General features: G+C 39.3%; 2 protein-coding genes across 8 annotated transcripts in view; both read left to right on the forward strand.

The window, feature by feature from the left end:
- Positions 1–23,393, forward strand: part of LOC113144301 (mitogen-activated protein kinase kinase kinase kinase 4) — a 60,231-nt gene extending 36,838 nt beyond the window's left edge. For 4 of the 6 annotated variants that reach the window (XM_026330233.2, XM_026330237.1, XM_026330234.2 and 1 more), the window contains 17 exons: positions 372–506; positions 789–926; positions 2,527–2,597; positions 4,191–4,270; positions 5,341–5,429; positions 5,821–5,912; positions 7,397–7,481; positions 7,740–7,907; positions 8,583–8,691; positions 9,548–9,703; positions 9,980–10,123; positions 10,585–10,719; positions 10,888–10,988; positions 11,800–11,949; positions 19,102–19,261; positions 19,761–19,900; positions 20,206–23,393. In XM_026330233.2, the coding sequence (XP_026186018.1) occupies positions 372–506; positions 789–926; positions 2,527–2,597; positions 4,191–4,270; positions 5,341–5,429; positions 5,821–5,912; positions 7,397–7,481; positions 7,740–7,907; positions 8,583–8,691; positions 9,548–9,703; positions 9,980–10,123; positions 10,585–10,719; positions 10,888–10,988; positions 11,800–11,949; positions 19,102–19,261; positions 19,761–19,900; positions 20,206–20,289 (2,037 nt within the window). In that variant the 3' untranslated portion in view covers positions 20,290–23,393. Of the gene's footprint in view, positions 1–371; positions 507–788; positions 927–2,526; positions 2,598–4,190; positions 4,271–5,340; positions 5,430–5,820; positions 5,913–7,396; positions 7,482–7,739; positions 7,908–8,582; positions 8,692–9,547; positions 9,704–9,979; positions 10,124–10,584; positions 10,720–10,887; positions 10,989–11,083; positions 11,707–11,799; positions 11,950–19,101; positions 19,262–19,760; positions 19,901–20,205 lie in introns of those variants that run through there. The other 2 variants (XM_026330236.1, XM_026330238.2) reach the window with 2 other exon arrangements.
- Positions 23,394–26,924: 3,531 nt separating this feature from the next.
- myot (myotilin) overlaps positions 26,925–27,551 on the forward strand; it is a 28,174-nt gene continuing 27,547 nt past the window's right edge. The window contains exon 1 of one of the 2 annotated variants that reach the window (XM_026329675.1): positions 26,925–27,072. The gene's annotated coding sequence lies outside the window, so the exon portion shown is untranslated. The remainder of the gene's footprint in view (positions 27,073–27,551) is intronic. The other variant, XM_026329674.1, reaches the window with a different exon arrangement.

Here is a 27,551-nt window from a genome sequence, read left to right on the forward strand (position 1 = left end):
ACATTTTTCATTGTACTTATTCTCAATTCTAACAGCAAAATTTAGAGATACATCATTCATGGTACTAAATCGTAAGTCACACTCTGAGCAGTTTTAAAAAGTCTCTACTGCACCCCCCCCCAGCGTGTATGTTCTGTTCAAAATAGTGACTGATTCCATTACTCTTCACAGGTAATTTGCCTCTTCTGCGATTTTTCCTCCCCATTTTTATACTCAAACAGCATTTATGTCCATCACTGGTACATGGGTTTGCACTGTATGTCTGAATAAATAAATATTATGTAGATCCTCTGACTAAATATAGTACTGTTTATAAGATTCAAGATACACACACAGAAGTCAATTAGTCTTGCATGTGTTTCATATTTTAGATGGACTTTCAGGACTCAAACCTGGCCAAGCTGCTTTTGGCTGCTGGTCTTCCCAGCCAGATGCACACGAGGCTAGGTTCTGGGAGCAGCTCTAGTCCCTGTACCCCAGCCATGCAGAGAGCTCACCTCAATCAGGTAATCATATCACATGCACACCTTTTAACTTTAATGTGTTGTATCCTGCTCTCCTTTTGTTTGTACTATTCTCCACTGTTGTACTTTTAGGACTCTTTATATGTGCTGTATTTTTTTAAGCCTATAGTCCTATTTTGAGCACACTTTGACTTGTAAGCAGTTCTGTTCTAAAATACTGCAAGTTAACCTTTCTTGCAATTGTAGAAAATGTGGTGAGGTATCTTGAATTTGTAAAAGCAATACATACATCAACACATCACAAACAACCTTTTGTCTTCACAGAATGCAAATCTGCGCTCAACTCGAGATGCCCCTCACAGCAGCTCTATGTCAGATATGGCCACTTCCCCAATGTCCTCACTTTCCCCGTTGTCGCCAAGCGATGATGTCTTCTGGGATTCAGTCGCGGCTCCACCTGTAGTGCGTAACAACTGTCCTTTTATCAGCTGAGTAACACATTAGGGTATAGGCAAGCAGGTTTGGTGACTGGCATAAATGAGATATAAACTGAACTGAAGTACATTTTGTTTTCCTGCCTGCCGCTGAAAGCGGAAGTTAATATTATTGTCATGCTATTTGCAGGATGTAGCCTGCATCACATGAGTTTGGCATAATGTGTTTCTGGTAAGCATCCTGTATTCTGGTCAAGTAGTGCACAGACCACAGGATTGGCAAACAGAGCGTGCATTAGTGTTTTAGGCTGTGTAGGCTTGTTTTATCTCAAAGCCTGTTCTAAAGTGCCTGTAATTAAAAACATCTCTGTAATAAATATACCCTACCTATTCACACTTCATTCACTTTCTCTCTCCCTCTACTATACTACGCTCCCCTACTAGGTTTTTACTGAAATAATATGCCATAAGGTGTCTTTACTAACAGAACACCATATGAAGTTGATAAAACAACTAATAACTACTACATTAGGAGGAAGGGAGGCCAGTAAAGATGTCTGTTTGCTGTGTTATGTTGCTGAACTAACAGTCCATATGGAGTTGATAGAACAGTTAATAACTCACTGCTCTCTCCTGTGATTGCAGTGTGATTACTGGAGCTGTTTTTAGAGGCTGCGTAGAGGGAGTGCATTATCTTTAAGACTGTTAATTTTTGGAGGGCTTACAGCATAATAGAATGTGACACCAATGTGCTACTGCATGAATTTTTACAGCTGTCTGTGTTCATATAATTTAGCAACTATACAATACTAAGCTCAAGGTTTGGTGACTTTTTTTGATACCACAAATCCTTACCAATGTTTGTCTAACGCTCTAAATGTCAGCTTCATGAGTGTGCCACAATAGAGGGAAACGGCAAACATCATATGTATATGTGTGCTTTGAAACGTCAGATGCAGGATGTGGGCAGCTTGTCAGAAGGTATTCCCACAGCTGTCTTCCTGCTCTGCTGGGTGTGTCTTCCTCTTTGTAACTGGGTCAAGTGACCCCATAGATGAGCAGCTGAAAGGTCACCAGCTGGTAGGGCAGAGACTTTGAGAAGAATGAAATGTAGGAAAAAAAGTCTAGTTAAAAAAAATTGTAGCTTGCAACACTTGATCTAGTGTGTGTGATCTAGTTTTGATTTCACAATGCTGCTTCATGAATGCAACATTGTGAAAAAGATTGAGAAATATCATTGATTCAGATTCAATTTCTAGACCATCTGTAAGATTTTGATGCAACTGTAAGGAGTTTAGAGGAGCAAGACAAATGTTAAGAAATGTTTTATAAAAATAGAATAGATAAATGTTCTCAGTAGTCTCTCAGTAATAAATGTCTCGCACATTTTATTGCACTCTGCTCCACTGCCTCCACTCTTGAAGTTGTGGTACATAAAGGTTTTATAACAACAGAAACCTTTGCATAATTAGCTGACACCCTGCTTGGCTAGACATGAAATCCTCTCAGACTTATGACTATTGAAACAAGCAATCAGGATCACTGTCATCTTTGTGTATTCACTAACCACATATTTTGATGGAGTCTGTTATATTGATTCTTCTGCCCTCTGTCTTGTGCACTTCCAGGTCCCAGAGCGCACTACCTCTAAATTTTACTGTAGAGAGGTAGTGATGGGACACAAGAGGGCTGCTTCAAGGTAGAGTATTACTGGGCTGTAATCACACTGCACACACAAACCATACACAGAGATACTGTATGTGATTTTTTTTTATTAAGATTGGTACATGTTTTTCTTGCACACAAGAAACCTATACTGTGACAGGAGCTTTGAAGTAATATTTTAGGTTAATGTTTTGAATGCATTAATCTATTTTAACCATGGATGAAACAGCTATGTGTTCCTGGGATTGTTCCTTAAGAAAATTATGACCTGACTGTGTGGTTCCCCTTGCTTCTGTTAAGTGTGTTGCCTTTTTTAGCTTCTGGGTTTGATTTTATGGCCTACACATTTACTGTATTGGTTTAGTTTTAGCAATTTACACTGTGCACTTCCTGTCCAGTGTCAAATGACAGACTAGCTGGTTATTGTGCTGTAGTGGAGTGTTTAGCACCTGAAGAGACAGATTACTCCTGTTGTAGGCAATAGAGGCCAAGCCAGAGCTTAAAAAAGAGAGAATATTGGACGTACATCTATCAGTTGTCTGCTGGGTTTTGTAAATAGTGTTAGTTTGCAGTTTGCTAACACATTACCCATAACCACTTTGCATGTTGCATCATCAGTGCTCTTTGAAGATATTGTTTTACTGTTTCAGAGTGACAAAAACTATTCTTTCTTGTGGATTTCTCTCTTGAACCAGGCAACTAAGCCACATCTGTTTTTCTTTGTTTTAAATAGGTATACATACATTGTGTAGCTACACAGTAATTTCACTGGCTGAGGCAGATGGCCGCCCAAACTGAGCCCGGTTCTGCTGGAGGTTTTTTCTTCCGTTAAAGGGAGTTTTTCCTCTCCACTGTCACCAAGTGCTTGCTCATAAGGGATTTGTTGGGTTTTTAGTTTTTGTAAAGTGCCTTGAGATGATTTGGCGCTATACAAATTGAATTGAATTGAATTGAATTGAATTGAATTGAATAAATGATTTTTAATGCAGTCTCCCATGTTAGTTTTTGCTTACAACATTGTTGAGCCTTGTTACATCAGTGTGTTAGAATTGCACTCCTGTACGTTTACATAACCATCTTTTAACAGCTGGTCTGCTAACAGTAAATCCCCACTGGGTCATAGTCTGCCTATACTTTCTTACCAAGTATCATAACGGGAAGGTACTTATTGAGTTTGGTAGTACCCACAGGCCAGTTAAACTGAGCATCAGCTGAGCTTGTAGCTTAAAGCAGAAAATATCTAGGGATAGCTTAGCATCCTTGAAAAACAATGCATTTGTCTGTCCTTCAGTTGGAAGGAAGAGGAGCCCAGTAACATTAGTCTTATGTACAATGTGAATGTATATTATTCTTTTGTAATCTTTGTTCTTGTAATTCTTTGCCACATAATTATTCTTTTAGCTGGCAGTAAACAGTTACGGATAGATAAGACTGGTTTAATTTAGATAGTTGTTTTTTTAATGCACAAGAAAATTGGTGAGGAAATTGGGGCCTTGTAGGGGCAGAATGTAGGATATTCTCAATATTAAAACTAAGAGATGTGTATGAAGTTGCTAAATGTCCCCCCTTTCTGTCCTTTTTTGTTTTTATAACTCCCCACACTGTATGTGTCTCTCTCTCCATCTAGTGGCAGTCCAGTGTTTGTAGCAGAGAAAAGTGGACTGTCTGTGTCTCATGGAGTCTCGTCTTCTAACAGAAACCACCAAGGTCCGTGCCTTTGAGCTTAGTCACATGTTATCTGCTGTATGTTAAATCCAAAAGTACAGGTAAACTGGTCATAGAGGTGAAGTGGGTAGGTCAGTCATCATTCCTTCTTTTAAAACATTAACTTAACTTAATTCTCTTACTAGTCCCACAATGGGGAAATTCTATTACCACCCAAAGTGCCCACACACAGTAGTGAACATACAAACACACACACACCCGGAGCAGTGGGTAGCCAGTGCTGCGGCGCCCGAGGAGCAGTTGGGGGTCCGGTGCCTTGCTCAAGGGTCTCACCTCAGTCATGGTATTGAGGGTGGACAGGGCGCTGGCTGTTCACTCTGCCCACCGACAATTCCTGCCAGACCTGAGACTCGAACCCGCAAGTTTCGGGTTACAAGTCAAACTGCAGTCACCTAAGATTCTTGGTATGTGTTCAAACAGAGCTCCTTTACTGTTTTGTGCAGTGACTTTTGGCCAAAAACAAAGGTGGAACATCTTAATTTCCGACCCAAATCTATTAATATGATTGCCATCACTCAAGACAATAAAATTGCTTCAGTCAATATTTTTATATTAAAATCCACCATCCACTTCCTGCCCAAACAAGACAGCTTAAGTTAACAAGCAGCTGGTAAATGCAGTTGCATTAAACGGCTACAGAGCAAGGTGTTCCCTCAGCTAAAAGCTGCAGTGCTTAAAGCAAAGGGAATTTTAAAATGATTCATATTGTAAACTAGAAACAGATCCACTGAAAGCTAAAAATACTCTGTGGCTGTTGGATGTGTAAGTAGGCAACTGTTTGCCAGCACATTTGCCATGGCAGTATTTATACGGTGGAAATATGGGAGTGTTCATGTTTACAAATTTTTGCGCTGCCTCCAAGTAGCCACAACATGAAGAAATGTTGGATTAAGTACTCTGACCACATTTATTTACATAGTTAAAAAAAACAACAAAAATATTTTATTAAACAATACTGTGCAATATATGTGTCATGAAACTGTGATTTTGATCTGTGATTTTCCATTCAGGGTGCACCTCTGTGCCTGTGTTTTTGTCTGTGTGTGTTATAGGTTACTTTAAGCTGGAGAGCACTCATCTACAGCACCGTCTACAGCAACACAGAAGGACACAAGAAAATGTAACCAGCGGTCATGCACAAGTAAATTCAAAGTTGTTTTCCTTGACATTTCAGAGCTGTGATGACATTCTGCCACATGTTGTACACATGTATACCTGCGTACAGTGTTGTGTGAGCAGGACATCTCAATGTGTCATGTAGCGGAAATTAATCGTATTATGAAGCTGTGCACAAAGACAGTAATATCAGAAAAACCAGCTGAGCTACACTAATCTTAATGAACAAGCAACAAGACTGTCACAAAATATATGTGCACACAAATCTCAGAAAAGGTCTCCTTCTGCATTGTAAAATTACCAAATACTTTGTATAAAAAGAATTATAATGTTATTTTATTATTTATTTATCCTGTTTTTTTTTTTTCCTCTGTTGACTCTTCTTCTACTCATTGTTCCTCCCCTCCATAATGCAGGGTGTAAAATCAGCTTTCAGCCGGCTTAAAGCCACAAACTACTCTTCTTCCAGTGACGAGGTTGGCAGCAGTGATGACGAAGAGAGGAATAGGTGAGATCTTCGTCAGTATAATGCTTGCATTGTGATATTTTGTTCTGTTTTGTGATTTAGGTATACCACACATTTCATCAGGCGTTTGTTTCTAATCCTCAAAGCTGGGAATTTATCATGGCTGTTCTCCTGCACACAAAGGAACCTATTATTATTCTCATAGTGAATCATGACATGTTGCAAGTTCAGAATATGATGTCACAATGGTCTAACCCAGTGATTCTCAAACTGTGGGGCATGACGCCATGACAGGTGGGGCGCAGCGAACGGGAGTAAATTAGTCTAATTTTGTGTATATCCTAATTCATAATTTTCTTTACTGACAAACACCATACACGCAAAATAAAACAACCACATACAAAGAAACGTGTCATTAAAAAACAGAAATAGAGGGAAACAAGAGGAACCATGATGTGGGAAATAAATGTTTAATGTCGGCACTTAATTGTAGCGGAACAATAAGCAAACCTTCACGCAGCGACGCAATGATTAGTGGGCATAACAATGGATAAATTTGTTACACGGACCCCTAAAAGAGCAGGCGACTCCACGCCAGCAGACAAAAACACGACAGACAGTAAGGTAAATCACGCAAAAAGCCAGCCAAAAAGAAAATACGATGAAGCCTACCTGGGTCTTGGATTCACAGTGGGGCTGGTGGGGGCAGAGGAGAGACTCATGTGTGTTGTGTGTCTTAAACCGCTGGCAGCAGACAGCATGAGACCCAACAAATTAAAAAGACACTTAGAAACAAAGCACCCCAATCTCGTCAATAAACCACTCAACTTCTTTAAAAGAAAATTGGCAGAATACCGTCAGCAGGAAAATCGAATGGTAAATGGTAATCTTTTTTTTTTTTTTTTTGTACAGAATGCAACATGCCTAAGTAATTACACAATTGCACTTTCATTTTATTTATTTTGAACTCTCTATTATTTATTTAGAAGTTATTTTGAATAAATTTGAAAATTTTAAGTTTGAAATAAGTTTCATTGTCATTTTTTGGGGTGAAGTGGGGCTTGAAACTTTATGCTCGGCCTTAAGTGGGGAATGGCAGGAAAAAGAGAACCACTGGTCTAACCAATATTGCAAACCAATAGAGAATTAGTGTGTCCCTTTTCTTATGCAGCAGCATTCTGCTGTATCTACTGTGAAAGTCTGTAGGCTGAAAATCTGAAAATCACAACATTCACATTGTTGAAAAACTGCACATTAAAACTAAGGATTAAAATTCCATGGATCTCTGTAGGAGTTACTGGACAAAAATACATGTCATGAACTGTATTTTTTAAATGTATATAATGTATTTTTGTCTGCTTGTGGTGAGGGTAAATAGACAATGTTTTATTATTTTTGACATCTGTATTTTTGATATCCTGCTGATCCCAGGAAGGATCCCAGGCCATTGACCTTGTTTCTAAGTAATAAATGCAGCATCTACAGTCAGACTCTGGTCTAACATCTTGACCTGTCTGTGTCTCAAGGTATGGCCTGTCCAATAGAAAAGGGAAGCACTTCAGAGGAATACCTGATGGCATCGTTCTCCAACCACACCACAACCTTAACCAGGTGCTTCACTGCATTTCCACCTTCACCAGCTACAGGGTGCAATCAACTGACTATGCTACAGAAATAATGACTGTCGCTTGTGGAATAATGTACTCTGCTTATTAAATTGTGTACAGTTGAATGGTGAAACTAAAGAACACAAAAATATACAGATGAGTTGAGTTGAGTGTGTCATCCTGCTGTCGGCCTCTCACCCACAAGGTTTCAGCCATTCCTAACCTCCTTACTTACTATTTTGTGTATGTTTGTGTTGTACAGATTACTTGTTTGGGTTCAGATGATGCCTACTTGCTACCAGACCTTCTGCAGAAAACCTCTTCCTCCAGTCCTACCCATAATGCACTGGGCCAGCAGCAGCGAACACATGAACTGAGTTACTCGCAGTCACCAACAGCTCTTCGATCTGCCACACATCATGAACTACATGTGTGTATAAGCGCAGTGAACAGTCACAGACACAAGACAAAAGCAGGAACATGTGCACACATGTGCGCACACGCACAGTGCACTGATGTTTAGTGAAATATCTTATGCTTTATTCTGCCCAGACTTGATTCAGGTTGCACTACTACAAATTTGTGTTCAGTAATGTTTAGTCAGCATATCCAGTGAAGAAATCCAGATCACTGATTGTACTATTGACACAATCGGTTTGCCAGTGAATCACTTAAACTCAAATCATCAAGACAAAAAATGTTCACCCAAGTTTTTAAATACATAAAATCAAGTTAGGGCTGTTTTATTGGGATAAAGAAATATATGGGAGTAGTTGCATTAATTAAATTTGTCCACCAGAGGGAGGTGATGACAGAGTTGAAGTGTTAGTAGTAATATATCTCAGCGGCACTGCAGTAGCAAGAGCCTTCATTTAACAAAGCTTACTTAACCTGCTGTGTGTTTCAAATATCCTCATGTTTAGATTTAGATTTATAGTAATAATATTCAGAGACTACAATACGATGAGAGTTTGAGCAGAATCTGAGAGTGGGGGTTGCACAGTTATAGTCATTGATCTGCTGCCACTGATCAAACACATATTTCCTTTTTTGTGTATGTGCAGAAAAAACTCAAATACAAATTGTCTGTTGTTGTATTCATCAGGCTGTTAGCAGTCCTACTGGTAAAAACACCTCCACATCATCTTCTTCCTCCTTCCTGTCCTTCATTGATCCAAGATTAATTCCTATATCATCGCCACCACAAAGCCCTAGTAAGTACGCTTATAGATAAATAAACAGTAAACACTACATATAGTTGCACTTTCAGTGAACTTATATTCAGCAGGGCATTCATTCTTTTATATTTATATGTAAGGCACATTTTCCATATGCATTATATGAAAAGTGACTGATTAATTTACTTACATGCTACAGTAAGACTAAGAAAACAGATATTAAATGTGAACAGACTATGAACAACAGGAGTGAAGACCCTGTTGAAAGTTTTCTTGTCAAAAGCCTGACTAGTTTTATAGTGACCATTCAGTGATGGTGAGCCCAGCCCATAGTGACTGCAAACAGTACTGAACAGTGTGGCCAACTGGAAGTGTCCATTCACACGAGGACTCATCCTCGTGTGAATCATCTGAACATTATTCATTGGATAACAGATAAGATTCATGCACCTAACTGCACTAGCCAGGTAGCAACGGTTGCAATTAGAACTGTCGAACATATTGAACACTGAAGAGACTGAATATTTGGGGGGAAGAGGGCTCTTATTTTTATTTTATTTTATTTTATTTTATTTGACACACACTGTACAAAATTCTGATGTGTGTTTCCTATTGGTGAGGTAAAAAACCGCCAGTTCAATGCTCCAGTAATTTGTGGCAATTACTCTAATCCACTTACTCCTCTACCGGACCTAGTAGATGTCTAATGCCTTCACTATACTAGTCCACACTAAGGGTGCTACATTTCACTTAACGTTTCTATATAAAACATGGTGCATAAGATAGTCATGAGAGAAATGTTACTTTTGGTACAATTAGAGTAAGTGGAATCCCTGGCCCTGACAGACACTGTACTCACCTAACTGCACTATCTATTGTTTTTAACGTGTAGCCGGCAGTAAGGGCGAGCCATTCAAGAGAGAGAACCACCGGAAAGGCTCTGTGGTGAACGTTAACCCAACCAACATTCGACCGCAGAGTGACACTCCCGAAATCCGCAAGTACAAGAAGAAATTCAACGCTGAGGTTCTCTGTGCTGGACTCTGGGGTTTGTCATTTTCTCTTTCTTGTTCCCTGTGTGTGTGCATGCATCTATTAAGTTTGTATTTACTGTAAATTGTTGGTTGTGGATTGATGCTTTAATTTTTTATTGTCTAGCAGACATGGTCTGAATGAAGCTGGACAATGTCCTGTTTTTGAGTGTGTGCAGGTTCCACATGTTGTTTTTGTAATTCACACCAACACAGACATATGTTGTTATACTGATAGATGGAAACATGAAACAGCGTGTTGGTTGTAGATATAAGGTTTTTTGGTTCTGCAGGTGTCAATCTGTTGGTGGGGACAGAGAATGGTCTGTGGCTGCTGGACCGAAGTGGCCAGGGGAAAGTGTACTCTCTTATCAGCAGACGAAGGTTTCAACAGATGGATGTGCTGGAAGGACTCAATGTACTCATCACTATATCAGGTAAAGTACATGTAATGGGCAGGAGCTTTGCTTACAATATGTCACACATTTTAGCAAAAAAACAATTTAAATATTTTTCATCTATATGTCTTCTGTTGATTCCAAAGTCTTGATTTCCTTCAGGTCTGCCTTTTGTTCAACTGCTATAATTTCACTGAATTTGTTCATGTATGAGTTTACAGAGCCCACAGTGGTGTAATTTTAGATTCCTAGATGTGACTACAAATGTTGTCAATTTTGCATTAAAAACGTTAACACATATTATCATCTTTAAGTCCTGATCCAAATGGGCAAAACACTGAAGAAAGAATTACCACCATTTCTCCAGCTGTTCTTAAGGTGAACCTTAAGAGAATTTCAGTGTTTCAAAGAGAAATGACTGTAACGAGTTGAGTGAACTTCATTTAAGTTTTATTTAAAGGGTTTCACCTTCATCTCTTCATCTTCCTTTGTGTCTGTAGGCAAAAAGAACAAGCTCAGACTGTACTACCTGTCCTGGTTAAGAAATAAAATCCTCCATAACGACCCAGAGGTGGAGAAGAGACAGGGCTGGACCTCAGTAGGTGACCTGGAAGGCTGTGTACACTATAAAGTGGGTAAGTGCACACTGGTAAGGACACAGATAACACTATTTTCCTATATGACATCACAAAGAGGGAAAAAAAAATAGAAACCACAAGTATTGTTATATCAAAGAGCTGCAGAGCTGCATGCAGCTGAGCATCATGTATTAACTTTAGACTTTATCTGTCTTGTGTTTCCAGTGCGTTACGAAAAGATAAAGTTCTTAGTGATTGCTTTGAAGAATGCTGTGGAGGTCTACGCCTGGGCCCCAAAACCCTACCACAAGTTCATGGCATTCAAGGTTGGTTACATTTACACATGGTGGGAAAAAACAGAATCAAGAGCTGCTGGCCGTGGCATACTGTACAAATTATACACTGATCTCTATGCTAGCAGCATGGCTGTAGGGAGGGAAAAGACACACCTGACAAAACGAGTTTACTGTCTTCAGTGGGAACTGCGCAGAAGATAAGATAAACCTTTATAATTATAAACATGACCCTACCTTGGTGCCACACTCAAACCAAACATTCAGCCATTTTTAGTGTTTATTGGTGTTTGATGCAATTCCAGCTCACTAAACATTATTATTACTGCACCTGATAAAGAGGTGATGTGTAAAAATCCATCTGAGGCACATCCAGAAACTAATTTTGCAGGTAACCTTTAACACTGCTGTCCATTTTCCTATCTGCCCTTACTACATTTTTGCATACAGTATGTTGAAGAAAGTTGTTGTAGGCATGGAGAGAAATTAGGGTCATTTCCACAACATTTCCCGAGACATCCACACCAACATGACACATCCAGGCTGTTAGACTCACATGCACAGATTCTCAGAAGAGCTGTGTCCTATTTCTTTACTCCCGATGTGGCCTGAGCTACTTTTCTTCTGCATTATGTGGCTTAACTCTTTCGACGCATTGTCAGAGAAGTCCAAGCCTTGTGGGAGTAATAGCATAAATATTTTAGGAGTCAATGGGTGATTTCTTGGTAATGGTGCAGTTTCAGTTAGATTAATGGCGTCTCATTTTATTTTGTGTTTGAAATGTCTTTCTAACTTGTTTTGTTGATCTGTGTGTGTGTTGTTGTTGCATCTTTGTGTTTGTCAGTCATTCAGATCTCTTCCTCAAAAACCACTGTCTGTTGACCTGACAGTGGAGGAAGGTCAGAGGTTAAAGGTCATCTACGGCTCCTTTTCTGGTTTCCATGCCATTGATGTCGACTCTGGAACACCTTACGACCTTTACCTGCCTACACATGTAAGAGTGTGCTTATTGAGGTGTGCTCGCGCGGTTAATTATTCTTCTTCCACAAAATGTAGGTGCTCTACTCCTCCTGCAGCTTCTGAGCCACATGACCCAAATTCAAATATGTAGTGTCTTCCCATTGGGAATGTTGTGAAACTTTTCCCTTTTTGTACATCTCTTTCCTGTGGCACTCACACAAAACTCACCACAAAAAACCTGTATGGCACCACTATGTGGCAAATCCTAAATACTCTGTGTGTGTGTTCATGGGCGTGCGTGCGTGCGTGGAAGATTTTGAAACTTTTAGTGATTTCTGTTCTGCTATCGGTTGCTGATGATGAGTGGGCAGTGTCAGTTGGTCTCTTTAATTCAATGTCTAGGTGTAACCAAAATCATTTCCCACATGCAGTCAACCTCAGTCAGCTGGCACTATGGATGGGGGCCATGAATCTGAACCTAATTTCCAACACTTGAGCAAATATCAGGTCTGTGTCTGCCCCTACAATTTCATACCCTAAAAACATTGTGGGGCACATCATTTAATTAAAATATTTTAAAATAGCACTTCTGGTTGACATTTAAAGTTTGATTTGATATAACCCCGGAAAGAAATTAATCATTGCAACTAAACCTGGGTGAGTTGTTCACCCAAGGTTCTTGAAGCAGCCGGCCAAATTTCATGCCTCCACATCAGTAGGGGGTGCTGTAGGGGGTAAGTGAACATAATCATTTGCCTCTCTGAAATTTGCTGTCTTCAACATTTCATGTAGGAAGTTCTTTCATTTTTAAAGACACTTGGATCTTTGTCCAACTTCGGTCTTAAACAGTTTAAACCTGACTTTCGTTTTGCCTTTCAGTCCATCAGCTGTCATTTCTCAGTTTTACCACATCAGCTCCATCTCTCTGGCTGTTGTTCTCCCTGTCCTCCTCCCACACAGTCTTCATGTCAGTCATTGCTCTCCTTTATTTTTCCTGTTTACCACTTTCCTCGCTCCTCTCTCCTCCCACTCAGTCTAGTGTAGCTGTCAAACACCTTTCTCTAGCTCTCTCATCCCTCTCTTCTCTTTCCTCCTCCCACTCTGTCATCCAGTGTGCCAGACTCATATTTCTTTTCAGACATTGTCCTTTTCATCCTTCATATGGAATTTGAACTTTTTCAAAGTTGTAAAAATTCATTGAGTAAAGTCCAGGTAAAAAGATGATATTGTTGATGGTTTTGGACCAGTCAAAACTTTTGTTTTAGTTTCTTTTAGTTTGCTATTTACTTGTTTCTTGTTTTCTGTGGGTCAAATGTCCTTGAAGGAATGCCCTACAGATTTTAGACAGTTGTACAGTACTGTCTGTGGCTTGTGAAGACTAAAAATAGCCTTCATGATGTCATATTGTATACTACTATTTTTAACAAAAAACCCTTCATAATAGAGCTGTACAGTTTAAAAGGGTTGGCATTAATCAGAAGTGAGAACAGTGAAGGGTAAGCTATTGATTAGATACATTATGCATTATTTGAATTGTACGATCTAGTGTTTTAGGAGCTTGACATGGGTCAAGATATATTGACTTCTTTTGCTTTCATTTTGACCTGGACTTTCATCATGAGCACCCAGCTTCTACTGTACCTGTACTTATTATAAATTAAATACAGTAGAATAATACACAGGCTGAATATAACATGTATTTTCATGGTGTTAGGATGTGTTGAGTCATAATGACATATCGAAGTTTGTTTTTCTGACTTTTTCAGTCTCCAGAAATCTTCCTGCAATTGAATTTGTATCTTTAAATGTGAACAAATCGCCCACTGCTGGTGCAATTAGAGGTGGAGTTGGTCATTTTTTTCTCTCTCTTCTGCTGTGTGTGGGCATGTACAGCTCGCTGTGGCCTCTAGTGAGTCATATTCACATTTAGATGCTGACACACTTGATAAATATGTTTTTAGCAAGAACTATGGAAGCTTCAGGCTCAACTTTGAATGTAATTGAAAAATTAGAGCCATTTTGCTTTTAACTGTTTTTTATGTGGACAGAATATAACCAGCATTTCTACAGTTAAGTCACTGATTATTTTTGTTTTGTTGGTTCACCATCTGTGGACTATACCATCTTTGGGATGCCGTACATACATATGGTATTGAGTGGGTGGATGGAGCAGAAAACAAAGTTGTTTTACTTTCATGGCTTTCTTCATCTTTTCTCAGAAAATTGTGAAAAATAGAAGACATTTTGTCACATTGGCTCCTTTCAGGTGTGCTTTACTCATGAGGTCAGTGACCCAGATCAACCTAATGTTGCTTTTTGGGTCTTGGTGACATAGTTTCAGGTTATAATCCTCAATAGTTCATCCATCCATCCATTTTCTATACCCGCTTTTTTCCTGAAAGCCAGGGTCACGGGGATCTGCTGGTGCCTATCTCACAAGTAAACTCACGCAAGCCCGGGGAGAACATGCAAACTCCACACATAAAGGCCAGGTTGCGAACCCATCACCTTCTTGCTGTGAGGCCACCATGCTGCCCCTCAATAGTTCACGTGTTATTGATATGCTTGTTACTGGTGATAATAGGAAGTGTGTTTACTTTGTAGAAATACAGCACCGGATGGACTGCTGTATCAGTTTACAGTTCAGCCACAGAAACTTTATTCAACCATCAAAAATCTGCCCTTTTCTACCATGCCATCAGCAACCACAGTGTCATTTTGCACACAGTGCACGTAGTTTTCCTCACAGCAGCGACCCATTGTGAAGGTTATCCAGATGAGGAGTTGGAGGCTCTTTATCCAACAGCTGCCTGTGGCTTCTTGTTGCATTTCCCACCTATAATATTGAAAAACTGATCCACTGTCAGCTTCTCAGTGCTAAAGTTAGTGATGGATGCATTTCAGCTTCACAATAAAAGCCTCCCTGTGTGTTAATTCAATTCAATTCAATTCAATTCAATTTTATTTGTATAGCGCCAAATCACAATACAAATCATCTCAAGGCACTTTACAAAAACTAAAACTGAAAACCCAACAATTCCCTTATGAGCAAGCACTTGGCGACAGTGGAGAGGAAAAAACTCCCTTTAACGGAAGAAAAAAACCTCCAGCAGAACCGGGCTCAGTTTGGGCGGCCATCTGCCTCGACCGGTTGGGGTGAGTGGATAGAGCAGAGAGAAAAGAACAGCAACAATAAACAACAAATAGACACTGCAAATTGGTGGGGCCAGTAACTGCACATCAGCGATAAACAGCTCCAGGACCAGGGACACCTGCAGAAGGTACAGAGAGAGAGAGAGAGAGAGAGGGAGGGAGAGAGCACAAACTAGGGGAGAGAGAGAGCACAAGGTTAGTAACATTCAATGGTGGAATATACATGAGGTGGGAGAGAAGGGGGGGGGGGGTTAGGGTAGGGGAGCTCAGTGCACCGATGGTCCTCGGGCAGTCTAGGCCTATAGCAGCATAACTAACTAAGGGATGGTTCAGGGTTGCCTGAAGCCAGCCCTAACTATATGCTTTGTCAAAGAGGAAGGTTTTAAGTCTAGCCTTAAAAGTACAGAGAGTGTCTGCCTCCTGAACCCAGGCTGAGAGCTGGTTCCACAGGAGAGGAGCTTGATAGCTAAAGGCTCTGCCTCCCATTCTGCTTTTGAGAACTCTGGGAACCACAAGTAGGCCTGCACTCTGAGAGCGAAGTGGTCTATTGGGATAATACGGTACTATGAGGTCTTTAAGGTATGAAGGAGCTTGATTATGAAGGGATTTGTATGTGAGAAGAAGGATTTTAAATTCTATTCTGTATTTTACAGGGAGCCAATGAAGAGAAGCCAATATAGGAGAAATATGATCTCTCTTGCTAGTTCCTGTCAGGACTCTGGCTGCGGCATTCTGGATTAATTGGAGGCTTTTTATTAAGATATTAGGACATCCAGATAGTAATGAGTTACAGTAATCTAGCCTTGAGGAAACAAATGCATGGACTAGTTTTTCTGCATCATTTTGAGACAGGATGTTCCTAATTTTGGAAATGTTGCGCAGGTGAAAGAATGCAGTTCTAGAAATTTGTTTTATGTGTGAGTTAAAGGACATGTCCTGGTCAAAAATAACTCCAAAGTTTTTTACAGTAGTGCTGGAGGCCAGGGCTATGCCATCTAGAGTAGCTATAATTTTAGAAAAGTTATTTCTGAGATTTTTAGGCCCAAATATAATGACTTCTGTTTTCTCCGAGTTTAAAAGTAAAAAGTTACTGGTCATCCAAGCCTTTATGTCAGCTAGACAGGCTTGAAGTCTGGTTAACTGGTTTGTGCTAACAGGTTTAATAGATAGATATAACTGAGTGTCATCCGCATAGCAGTGGTAATTAATAGAGTGCTTCCTAATGATATATCCTAAAGGAAGCATGTACAGGGTGAACAGAATCGGTCCTAGCACAGAACCTTGTGGAACTCCATAACTAACTTTTGTTCGTGTGGAAGGTTCATCATGGACATGAACAAACTGGAATCTGTCCGATAAATAGGATTGGAACCACTTTAACGCTGTTCCTCTGATACCAATCACATGCTCCAGTCTCTGTAATAAGATGTTGTGGTCAATGGTGTCGAATGCTGCACTAAGGTCTAGGAGGACAAGTATCGAAACAAGTCCATTATCTGAGGCTAAGAGAAGATCGTTGGTAACTTTCAACAGTGCTGTTTCTGTACTATGATGTGCTCTAAATCCTGATTGGAAATCTTCAAATAGTTCATTCCTGTGTAAAATAGTTCATTCCTGTTACCAGTTAATTAATCACTTCCCATGTGAAACAGCACCTGAAGGAAATCTTCAGTTTGCATTAGCATTAACCTAATAGGTTCTAATAAGGTTGTGGGAAATATAAGTAGGATTATACTTAGACATACTAAACAGTAATTGTGGACTACATGCAAGCATTGTTTCCTGCCAGTCATCCAAAAGCTATTTGAACAACTTCTGGGCAATAAAACAGTCTTGATATTTATTTAAAAAATATATATACCTAAGCGATTATAAACTGACTCCACATTCACCCTGTTAGGCTAATGCAACTGTAAAAATGAGCAAGAAGAGTGAGATGTCCCACACAGAATTATGAAATTGTGGCAAAGAGAGGTCACACATTATCTGTGCCTATTATTACAATTATCTGTGAAAACATTAAAGCAACACAGGTTATAGTTAGCTAAGAGGAAATGGGGGCATTCTGCGGACATGCAGAAAGCATATCATACATTTTTAAGGACAAATTGCTTTTAATGCCAGATTTGTTAATATCTCTAGTTCTGAAAGTGAGGAAAGTCAGTAATCTGCTGTTTGGAGTTCTTCATGGAAATCAGTATTTTTCTAACATGAACTTTGTTAAAGAAATCTCATTTGTCTACGGCGTTTTTCTCTCTATAAGGGCTCTATTGAGGGTTCTCTCTCATATTTTCAGTGATTATTTTTTTCCACACTCACACATGCAGAAAAACACACTGTCCCAACTACCTGTAATGTGTGCTATTTTCTATAAGAAAGGGGGAGTTGGAGAGAGAGCGATGGACACAGGAAACTGGCTGAAAATGGCTCTAAAAATACCGCCCTCCTGTCCTCCTTCTCTTACGATCCTTAGTACTGTATGTGTGTCCTGACCCAGCTGTTTTTTTTTTTCATCCCTCTTCCACTGGTATATTAAGTCAACCTGCACACATCTGCCCACTACACTGGTGCCTTACATTGCTGCTGTTTTGATATAATTTCTACTCTCCAGCCATTCTGTTTTGCCGTATCTCTCTTTCACATACAGTCATGCTTTCAACGCTCCCTTAGACAAACACTCAATTACAGAGCGCTTTTAAACCCAGTTATACCAAGACATGTTCATCGTTTACTTTCTTTGACAACACTTCACACTCCCAGGCTTTCTTTGCAGCTGTATATATGCACTCATTTACACACACCTTCTCGGGCGCCCATCTTCCCACACACACCCACCTGCATCAACATTAAAACACATTCAAACACAACACTGATTTCATCACTGTCAAAAGCAGTTCACAAATCCAAGCCTAACCCACACACACTCATTTTCACACATACGCTGCACCCACTCAAAGAAACACACACAAAGTATCTTCCATTGCTGCCTGCAAACTATGTGACCATGCTGATTCCAAGACAGAGGATTAAGATTGCGTTGCGTCTGTGGATGCCTGTTCTGATGCTCAGGATTGTGGTGGCTCACACTCTGGTAACGTATGAAAAGCACTGACATAAACTGTTTTTTGTGACATAGCACAGAATACTGTTGCACTTCTTCTTAACTCCTGATAGTTTTATTTCAGTTAGGCAGATGCTGATGTATTGTTACTCTTGTAGATGTTGTATTTGAACTAACTTACTACAAGGCAATGATATCCTCATTTTTGTGTCGATAAATGTTTTTGCTTTGCTTTTCTATAACAATGTAGTCAGTTTTTGTCTTAGATCAGCATTTCTGAACTTGTAATAAATAAATGTTTCTGAAGTGAGTAGACAGATTTTTCTGAACTTTCTACATTCATGTTCCTGACCCTGCTAGAGAGCTGATTGTTTTTTGGTGAAATTTTATGTTCAAAACAATTACCATGTCCGACTCTTTCTTTCTACTCAAACTCCTTTCATGTCACCCCCCACACCCTTGTAATTCTTAGTAGTCCTGTACCTTGCCCTTTCTTACCTTTGGCAGGTTGTGGTGGTGATGTAAGAACCAAACCTTGTTTTGTTCTGTGGCTAAAAGACATTTTCAGATAATCTGAATATTATAAAAAGCAACTCCACTGTCCACTGTCAACTGTCAGAGGGGCACTTGGGGGCACTTGGGGGCAGTAATGGCCTAATTGATAGGGAGTAGGACTTGTAACCCGAAAGTTGCAGGTTCGAGTCTCAGGAGTGGTGTCGGTGGGGCAGAGTGAATAGCCAGTGCTCTGTCCACCTTCAATATCATGACTGAGGTGAGACCCTTGAGCAAGACACTGGATGCCCACTGCTCTGCTTGTGTGTGCACTTTGGGATGGGTTAAATGCAGAGCACAAATTCCAATTATGGGAAAGTCACTTTCATGCATCTCGGAGTTTATATATTATTTATAATGTGTGTTACCTTTTGTGCATGAATGTTTGCTTGAATGAATGAATTGTTATTTGTTTCACAGATCCAGGGTTCCATCCGTCCCCATGCCATCATCATTTTGCCAAATAGCGCAGGAACAGAGGTTCTAGTTTGCTACGAAGACGAGGGAGTCTACATTGACACCTACGGTCGCATCACCAAGGATACAGTGCTGCAGTGGGGGGAGATGCCTGCATCGGTTGGTAAGTTTCATTCACACACAGTTACAATGAATGAATTATGGTGCACAAACATGACATGCCAACACACACAAAATAATCACAGTGTGTCTGTGTAAATTACCTGGCAACAGTCCTTAAGGATTTTGATCATTTTAACAACTGAATGGTGCTCTTACCTTAATGCACAATGTCATTTTAGTGGTTTTCTCTCTGCTCAGTGATTCTAGATCAGCAGCTGTCCTTGCAGGGAGAACTTAACCCTGAACTAGATTTTATGAGGATAGATTGGGACAAGTTTGTCTAAAAATAGCATGAGAGTGATTCACTGTGTGTCTGCGTGCGTGCGTGGGCGCTTGTGTGTGTGTGTGTTGGCATGTAGAAGTAGATGGGTTATTATTCTAACATAAGGACTGTCTGTAGAGATTATATTTAGCCATACTGTACATGCAGAGATCTCTTGTTTTCTACCTGCTCCATCTGTCTTTGTTTAATTTCTGTCATGGTGTGTGTCTCTCTCCAGCCTACCTTCAGTCAAACCAGGTGATGGGTTGGGGAGAAAAGGCCATTGAACTGAGGTCTGCCAATACAGGGAACCTGGAGGGAGTTTTCATGCACAAAAAGGCTCAAAAGCTCAAGTTTCTTTGCGAAAGGAATGACAAGGTAGGAAATGTATCCACAATTTAACGACCTAACACTACTACAAAAAGAAAAAGTATTCTAAATCAAATATTTTCTTAATTAGTTTAGTATCTAAATGCTGCATCCTCAGATATTTTCAGAAAGGTAGTAAGTGCTTTTTCAATTAAGAAGTTTTTGTTGAACAGTTGACAGTAGTATTTACAAACACCCACGCAGTTTATTTGTGAACGATCGATCCTCAGATACTCACAGCCATAGTGAGCTGTGATTATGAGCACATCTATTATGAGCACATTGTTCCTAAACCTAAGTCTGTCCTGTTGCAGGTGTTTTTTGCCTCAGTGCAGTCAGGAGGCAGCAGTCAGATTTACTTTATGACCCTTGGACAGAACTCACTGTTCAGCTGGTAATGACTTGGATTAACTGGTGGTGGCTGCCTTCATTAATCTGGGTTTGCCATTCTGTATACTGATGTTGATCTTCATGGATAGTGGATGCTACACAAGGATCAGCAACATATTCCTGGATCCATTATTCTTTTCTTCTCTGGTTTTCATGTCACTGACATCCACAGTTGATATTAACTCCAGCTGTAGCAAAAGTGCTTGAATCCATGACTGCATCATAGACGGCTGACTGCCCGGAACACTGCTCCTTCAGCAAACAAAAATTTGGACCTATGTGCTAAAGTTGGTATATACCGTGACCAGGATAAACGAGAATCTTCAGGCATCTGGATGTAATATTTTTTAAAAAAAGGAGTTTTTGTTTTATTTGTTTTTTCTTACTTAGATCTGATTTCTGCCCACCACAGATGTGTAAACAGAGCTGAGTCCCTTTCATACAGGGTTCAAGATACGATTCATGTCTGATCTGTGGTATTGTTTAAAAATCTTTATGGAAGCAAAACTTATAGCTTGAGTTAGCATATTGTGTAGTGACTCCTAGTGAACAGTAGATCATTGGTCAACATCTGGCTGATGATTTCACTCCTCCATTTGTGTCAGCATGGGAAGCGACAACAGTCCACTCAGTTTGTTCTCAGTTTACTCTCATGGACTATTAACCCTTTTTTTCCTTTTACTAAAGGACCCAATTGTATCAGCTACCTAACTTTGTGTACATACATGATTGGTTTAACAGTGCCCCACTGTGGCGTATTACTGGATCGACTGCTTCCGTTTTGTCTAAGGAAGAGGAGTCATGTTGTGTGATCTGTCTTCCTGCAAGCAGCAACCATGTGAACAAGAGTAAAAACTAGAAAAATAAGTTTTTCGTGAACCTCAATCACCCCAAAGAAATCACCTGGGCATTTTAAAGACTGGGTTGGGGTCAAAATGTGGACATCCGCTGTATGTCATCAGACATATTGTTGCTAGTGCTTGCCGATTTATTTTTAATTATGAGAACTATATGCATTGTCTATCTGTGAAACCTCAAAAGTGTTCAGATTTTATGAAGGCCTTTATTTGTTTAGTTTTCCTTGTCATTCGTCATTCCAGGACCAAAACAGATTAGTCAGTTACTGCACTGAATTTCTATTTTGTTGATTTACATGAAGTATTATCAGAAAGTATTATATTATGCACTTTTAAGTGTTATATTATTAAAAGAAGAGTGTTTTTTTTTTGTCCAAGGTGATAGTGAGTCTGTATCACATCATCATATATTCAATCAGTTATGTTTAACTGTATTCCTAGCTGTAATCATACTGTCTGTGCAAACCTTACAATAAGATCAGATGTGCAAAATAATTACACAAACATAGTTCTGTTAGATTGTAAGGTCACTCTGCCCCTGCTTATAGACAATAAGTCATATACTCTCTGTTTGGCCTGAAGTCAATTAGGCAATCAGTTTTTCTTGCACAATTTCCATTAAAATTAGTTGAGTATGTTTTATTATCACTTAATCTGCTTGGATTCCAGTTTGAGCATCCATTCCATCCCAGATCTGGACCATTGAATTGAATTATAGTAAGGATGCTAAGAGCCTTTTATGTAACTGTAGAAGCCATCGTTCTGATGTACAGCATAAATGGTGTACAGTAGAGATACAACTCCACAATGACATGCAATGAATGCTTTTCTGTAGTTTTGCATCTGTCTTGTACAGTTTAGGATGTAAATAATCTTAAAAAATGCACTGTTTTCCAAATATTTTATAATTGACAAGCCATGTTTGTGTATGTGTACAGATAGGCTTATGAATGTGAAAATCTATCCCAAAACCAACTTCATACATTTTCATGATTTTTGAACATTAGTGAATATAAGTATGAGCTACTGACAGTGAACTTTAATGCTCACGTTGAGATTTATCAACCTGATTGAAGTGTTCAGTATCAAACGATAGTCATAGTATCATATAAATTCAGTTTTATGGTTGATATTATCCTAATGTGTAAAGTCAGGCTCTTTGCACAATGGCCACCTTATATGTGTTTCCTGTAATATATCGTTCTATGAAATTATTTTCCTTCTTCAAAGGGGTGAGATTTTTAATCCATCCTGTATGCATTATTGAAGATTACTCCAAGCCTTCAGTTCCTTACACTAACCAAGATGGCATGCACACTTGTTTGAAAATGGGTAATTTTGAGAAATGATTTATTTTTATGTAGCTTGGATCTGAAGAGATGCAATTACCTTGGCTGAAAAAGGTGAAAATGCCCTGTCAAATATATTATATGTAGGGTGTATTTTTCCTTCATTGGTCTTCAAAGCAAGAAACCAAAGACTCAGACTTTGAGGTCTTGACTTTTTTATCTAATGTGTGAGATTCTTAACAAATTACAACTAACTATTTGATTTGAACAATAAATATTGTTGGAAAGTTAGAATTTGACAACAATCATCTATGTTTTCAAAACCTACATAGTTGTATGGTGTATATTATTACTATACAAAAAATGTCATTGTATCAGCCTGCAAAATCTCCCAGGCTGGATGTGTGTTGCAAAATTGCAATGAAACATATGCAAGTTAATGTTGCTAGTGCTCGTATTTAGCCCTCATTTATGCTTTAGGAAGTGCTGGGTCTGGTACAAGTGAGGCAGTAAAGGTTTTCAGTAAAATTGTAGTTTGTCTATTTCTGATTCATTTTCATTGTTCATTTTACACATCAGATTCAGCTTACTTATGTTTTGTTACATTATTCACTATATTGTATTCACTCGTGAAAATTGGTGATGATTTTATTATGGTCTTCATAGGTATACTGCAGCTGGTTCTGTGAAAATATTTTAAACTGGAACATGTACTTTCTGATGATTCTTTATTCCGAAAAGAAACATTACTCCCTGAAGCAGCAGAGTGGGTGGCTAAACATGGCATTCATAGAAACCAGTCAACATTAATGTCGACAGCATGAACATGGGCTAAGCATGCAAGCTAATTAGCTTGAACCCAATTATTGGGTTCTGGCTTGCAGGAGGCTGAGAAAACCTTGGCTAGTAAGCTGACAGTTGCTGAGCTGTGTAATGTTTTCACCCAAAATAAACAACTTGACTGAACTGCCTTTCATATTATGTACCTTATAATTCAAATTATATATGAAGTTGCATAAAAATGTTGAAATCAAATTTCTTACACTGGAAATGCAGGTGATACATTTTATTCTTATGGTCAGTTTGCAAATATAAAAAACTGGTAAAACAGACTTCTTTCTTCGCATTGCAACTGAACAAATGTCACGAGACATAAGTCAAGTGCTGACATTTTTATTTTAAAATCTTGACAGAACATCCAGATGGTCCGTTGTTTGGATTGTCTTTGTGCACCAGGGTACTGTGCTGGTTTGTGGTCAGCTTTGGTCAGGTCTGGTCTGTCACCAGGATCCCGAGCAAGACCCTGGCCATTAGAATCTAGATAGGACAAAATACTTGACCAAAACTAGTCCTCTGCTACCACAGTCTCCCCCTCCCCCTCCCTATCTGTTTAGAGTAAGTTACTGGTCCAGGTTTGCTGTGAGAAACCTGGCCAAACAGTGCATTCATTAAGAAGCACAAGCAGCTCCTAAAAGGAAGTTGACAATCTAAACATTTTGTTAGTCACTTTATGGTTTGGTCCTTTTAATTTGAGGGTTGCTCTTTTGTAGTTGATCACACTGTAAAGGAAGAATTTTTGTGGATGTTAATTACTAGCTAACTAATTCTAGCTAAAGCAATAATAATTTTGATGCCACCAAATTCATTGTATATGAGTGCATTACAGTGACAGACTGTATTACAAGTTGTACTATTATTCAGTTTAGTCTTCATAATGGACCAAAAGAAAAACAAATTTGAAACATGGTGCTATCCTTATACTGACATATTTGTGGTGGTTTTGCTTGTACTGTAAAGAAGGGATGTTTTGTTTTTCTGTTCACTGCTCCATAGAAAACATTATTGTAAAAGTGCCACTTTTCCATAATGTTTGCTTTACATTTAACACATTTTCAATAATCAGTATCTTTATCTGCTTCAAGAAATCAGCTTTTCTATAAGCTAAGCAGAGCGATTGTCAGAGCCAATTATATATTTTTATCTGGGTTTTAATGTAAACCCAGTTTTAGACACAAAGAGTACAGTTTTGTGGTTTGGTTGATACACTTCTCCTGCACATAATCTTTCTGTTGTTGAACATTTGCCTGTAGCTATATTTACTAATGAAAGAGCAAGAGATTGGTGCATTTCCTCCCACATCTACCACTGGTTTAGATGATGATAGATTCTGTTTCCAGCACACAGTGACTCACATCTCCAGCTCTCCCACCAACTCTTTTCTCTCACTGTCACCGTATCTCTCCTTACTGCTGACATCTGTTCCCTTAGCTCCACACTGTCCTCTAACCATCTAGTGTTTTGTTACTTTTTGGCTCTTTCTTCCCAGCTCATATTCTCTGCCACCAGCTTTGTAAAAGACCTTTCAGCCATTTTAGGAAACGTTTTATGTCTCCTGTGTGATTGAATCACTCATTTATATTATATTATATATTATATTATTATAATATATATATATATATATACATATATATATTATATGTATTGTATTATATGAAGAATATGATGAAGAAATCATTTCTCAGTTTCTCCCTATAGTGTATCAGATTTCCTTGAAATTTGTATTGAAAACTCAAAGACATGCAGTAAAAAAAATCAAGTCTTATATAACTAATACATATTTAAGAATATATATTTCCCTTGACTATTTTTGTTTGTTTGTTTTTGTACCAATACCAAGGTGATTATTTTGTTTTTTTTGCACTGGACCTTTTTTTTTTTGTTGCATCATATACTGTACTCCTCCTGCTTCTAACTGAATCCTCACTGACTTGTGTTTCTATGTAAAGAGGCAAAAGACAGTGAGACAACAATAAATATGTTGCATTGAATACTGTGTTCATTTTCTTCTCATTTCTAAGGCTTTTTCATCTACCCTTCATTTTAGCACTCACTCATCAGAAGCTTTAACTTCTGAAAAACTGACAGTTTTTGCCTTTGTTGATACAACACTGTCAGCGGAAAAAAATTCTGTTTTTGATTTCTAAGTCTTTATGTTTTTGTCTTTTAAAGTCAAAATCTACATTCAAGGCAAGTGCATGATTCCTCTGAATATACAACTAAGGGGGGCGGTGCCCATACCTGACACTGACTTTACATATTGTACGGTATGTATAGGACCATACTGTAGGTCTTGGCCGTTGGTTTTATTAATAATCCTCTGAGATTTTCTGTTAGTAAATGTATTTTTTCCTCTCTAGTACAGTTTGAAACTCCAGCAAAGTGAATGCTTTCCAACAGAGAGCCTTTTAATGAGAAGTCAGACTTTCCTAGTCTTTCCTAGTGACCAGCAAGCCATGTGGGGGCCAACACCTTCAAACTGGTTGCATAATGGTGAGAAATATGAGCTTCCAGCAGGGGTGTCGCCAGAGATATTTTTAAACCAAAAAGACCTTAAAAACATTTCTCAAGGGGTTGAAGTGTTAAATGTGACTTTGGCTTCATTTGTTGCATCTCAGACAGAGAGCTGATGTCCTGTGCATGTCCTCAGAGAGCAGCCCTGCAGAGCTACAGCTGACTTTCCACAGGCTGACAACAGCTAATATTACATCACAATCTTTGAGGCTCAAACTCATTTTTTTGTAGAGGACAATGAAAGCTCTGCTGGTGACTGCCAGTGAAGCAACTTCCACACTGCACTCATTCCACTGATAGTTGCACCTTGGTTGATGTTAAAGGTTTGTTTTAATGCAGTGAGTGTTGTAGGATACATTTAATTTAATTTAATTCTCTTATATTATTATATGAGTTTGCATTTGGTGGGTGTACATATATTTAACAGCAAAATGATACCTGTAATAAATATTTAATTTGAGGTCAGAGTGCAGCTTAATGAATCTCACTGTGGACAGAGACTTGGCTGTTTGAGGTCTGCATTACTGCATGATGAGCTGCAGCAGGCTCTGAGCTCTGCTCCTCTCCCTGACCAATCACTTAAATCTTCAGAACCACCTGACTCAGATTGGTTGTCATCCCTTACCATCACAGTAGAGAAGCTGAGCAGTTCTGCTGGAGCCCACACCACAAGAGGTGAGGAGGCTGGAGTTCCTGGACTTTCCCAGTAACACATCTTTCTGTGGGAGTCACCATTGTTCAACTTCACGATATTCACCTCATGCATCTGTTCTTTCCCTGTGTCTCTGCTTGCCTCTCTCTCTGGGGTAAAGCTGGATTAGGTAGCCTCCACTTCAGCCATATTTTCATGTTTTGTGCTGAACTCCTTAATGGCAAAGTTGTATTTCTGGTTTGTTCAGGCTGCTAACATAAGCTACCGCAGCACAGAGCCAGGTGAAGGAAGCCGTCTGAGTGGACCTTAGCTCTGCAAAGAGTTTGTCACTGTTGACCAACACATTGCTCTAAAACTGCCTCTTTATTACCCCCCCAGCTGAACCCCTGCTGCCCTCTTCCCACACCCCCCACCAGCCTCAGGTTCCTAACCCAATTCCACCCCACTCCTCCCAACATGCTTCTGCCTGTATGTGTATGTGTTAATGTGTGTGTCAGCTGGCCCAGAGCGGGGAGCGACCAGGCCCTGACTGGCAGCCGCACAGTCATAGATCAGTTCAGAGCATCTGGATCATTCTCACTTTGTTGGATCAATACACTTGTTGTGGTTGTTGTTTTAGCCTGCTGGGAAAAGGCCAGACAGGTAAGGAGTGGAACATTTTGGGTGCAGTCTTCTACAGTCAAAGAGAAGTTGTGCGTTGGAAATGCAGCTGGCCCTGATTTGCATTTGTATGGTGAGATCAACACTAGAATTTTACCATTAAATACAGTGACAGTGTGAAGAAAATTGTCACATGCTTCTGGACTGCAAAGTTGAGTGAAGATGACCATTCAGCAGTGAAGACTTTTGTGTTATGGCTCTGACTGTGGTTTTGACTGGCACAGAGATAGGACACAAAAATCAAGGTGATCAGAGGATCTACTATTCAGCTGGTCAGGGATCATACTTTTCCTGATGCTGTATTGAACTAAGATTTTGGGCAGTGTTACAATGAATGTGGTGAATGAGTTTGCAGTCAGAAAGAAGTGGACAGCTGGGATGATCTGTCCAGGGCTAAATTTATGCTGTGTCATGTGTTCATGTGCCTATCTATCTGTCCTTACCTTTATCAACTGCATCAC

Source organism: Mastacembelus armatus, chromosome 10 (genome assembly GCF_900324485.2).
Source record: "Mastacembelus armatus chromosome 10, fMasArm1.2, whole genome shotgun sequence".
Lineage (NCBI taxonomy): Eukaryota > Metazoa > Chordata > Actinopteri > Synbranchiformes > Mastacembelidae > Mastacembelus > Mastacembelus armatus.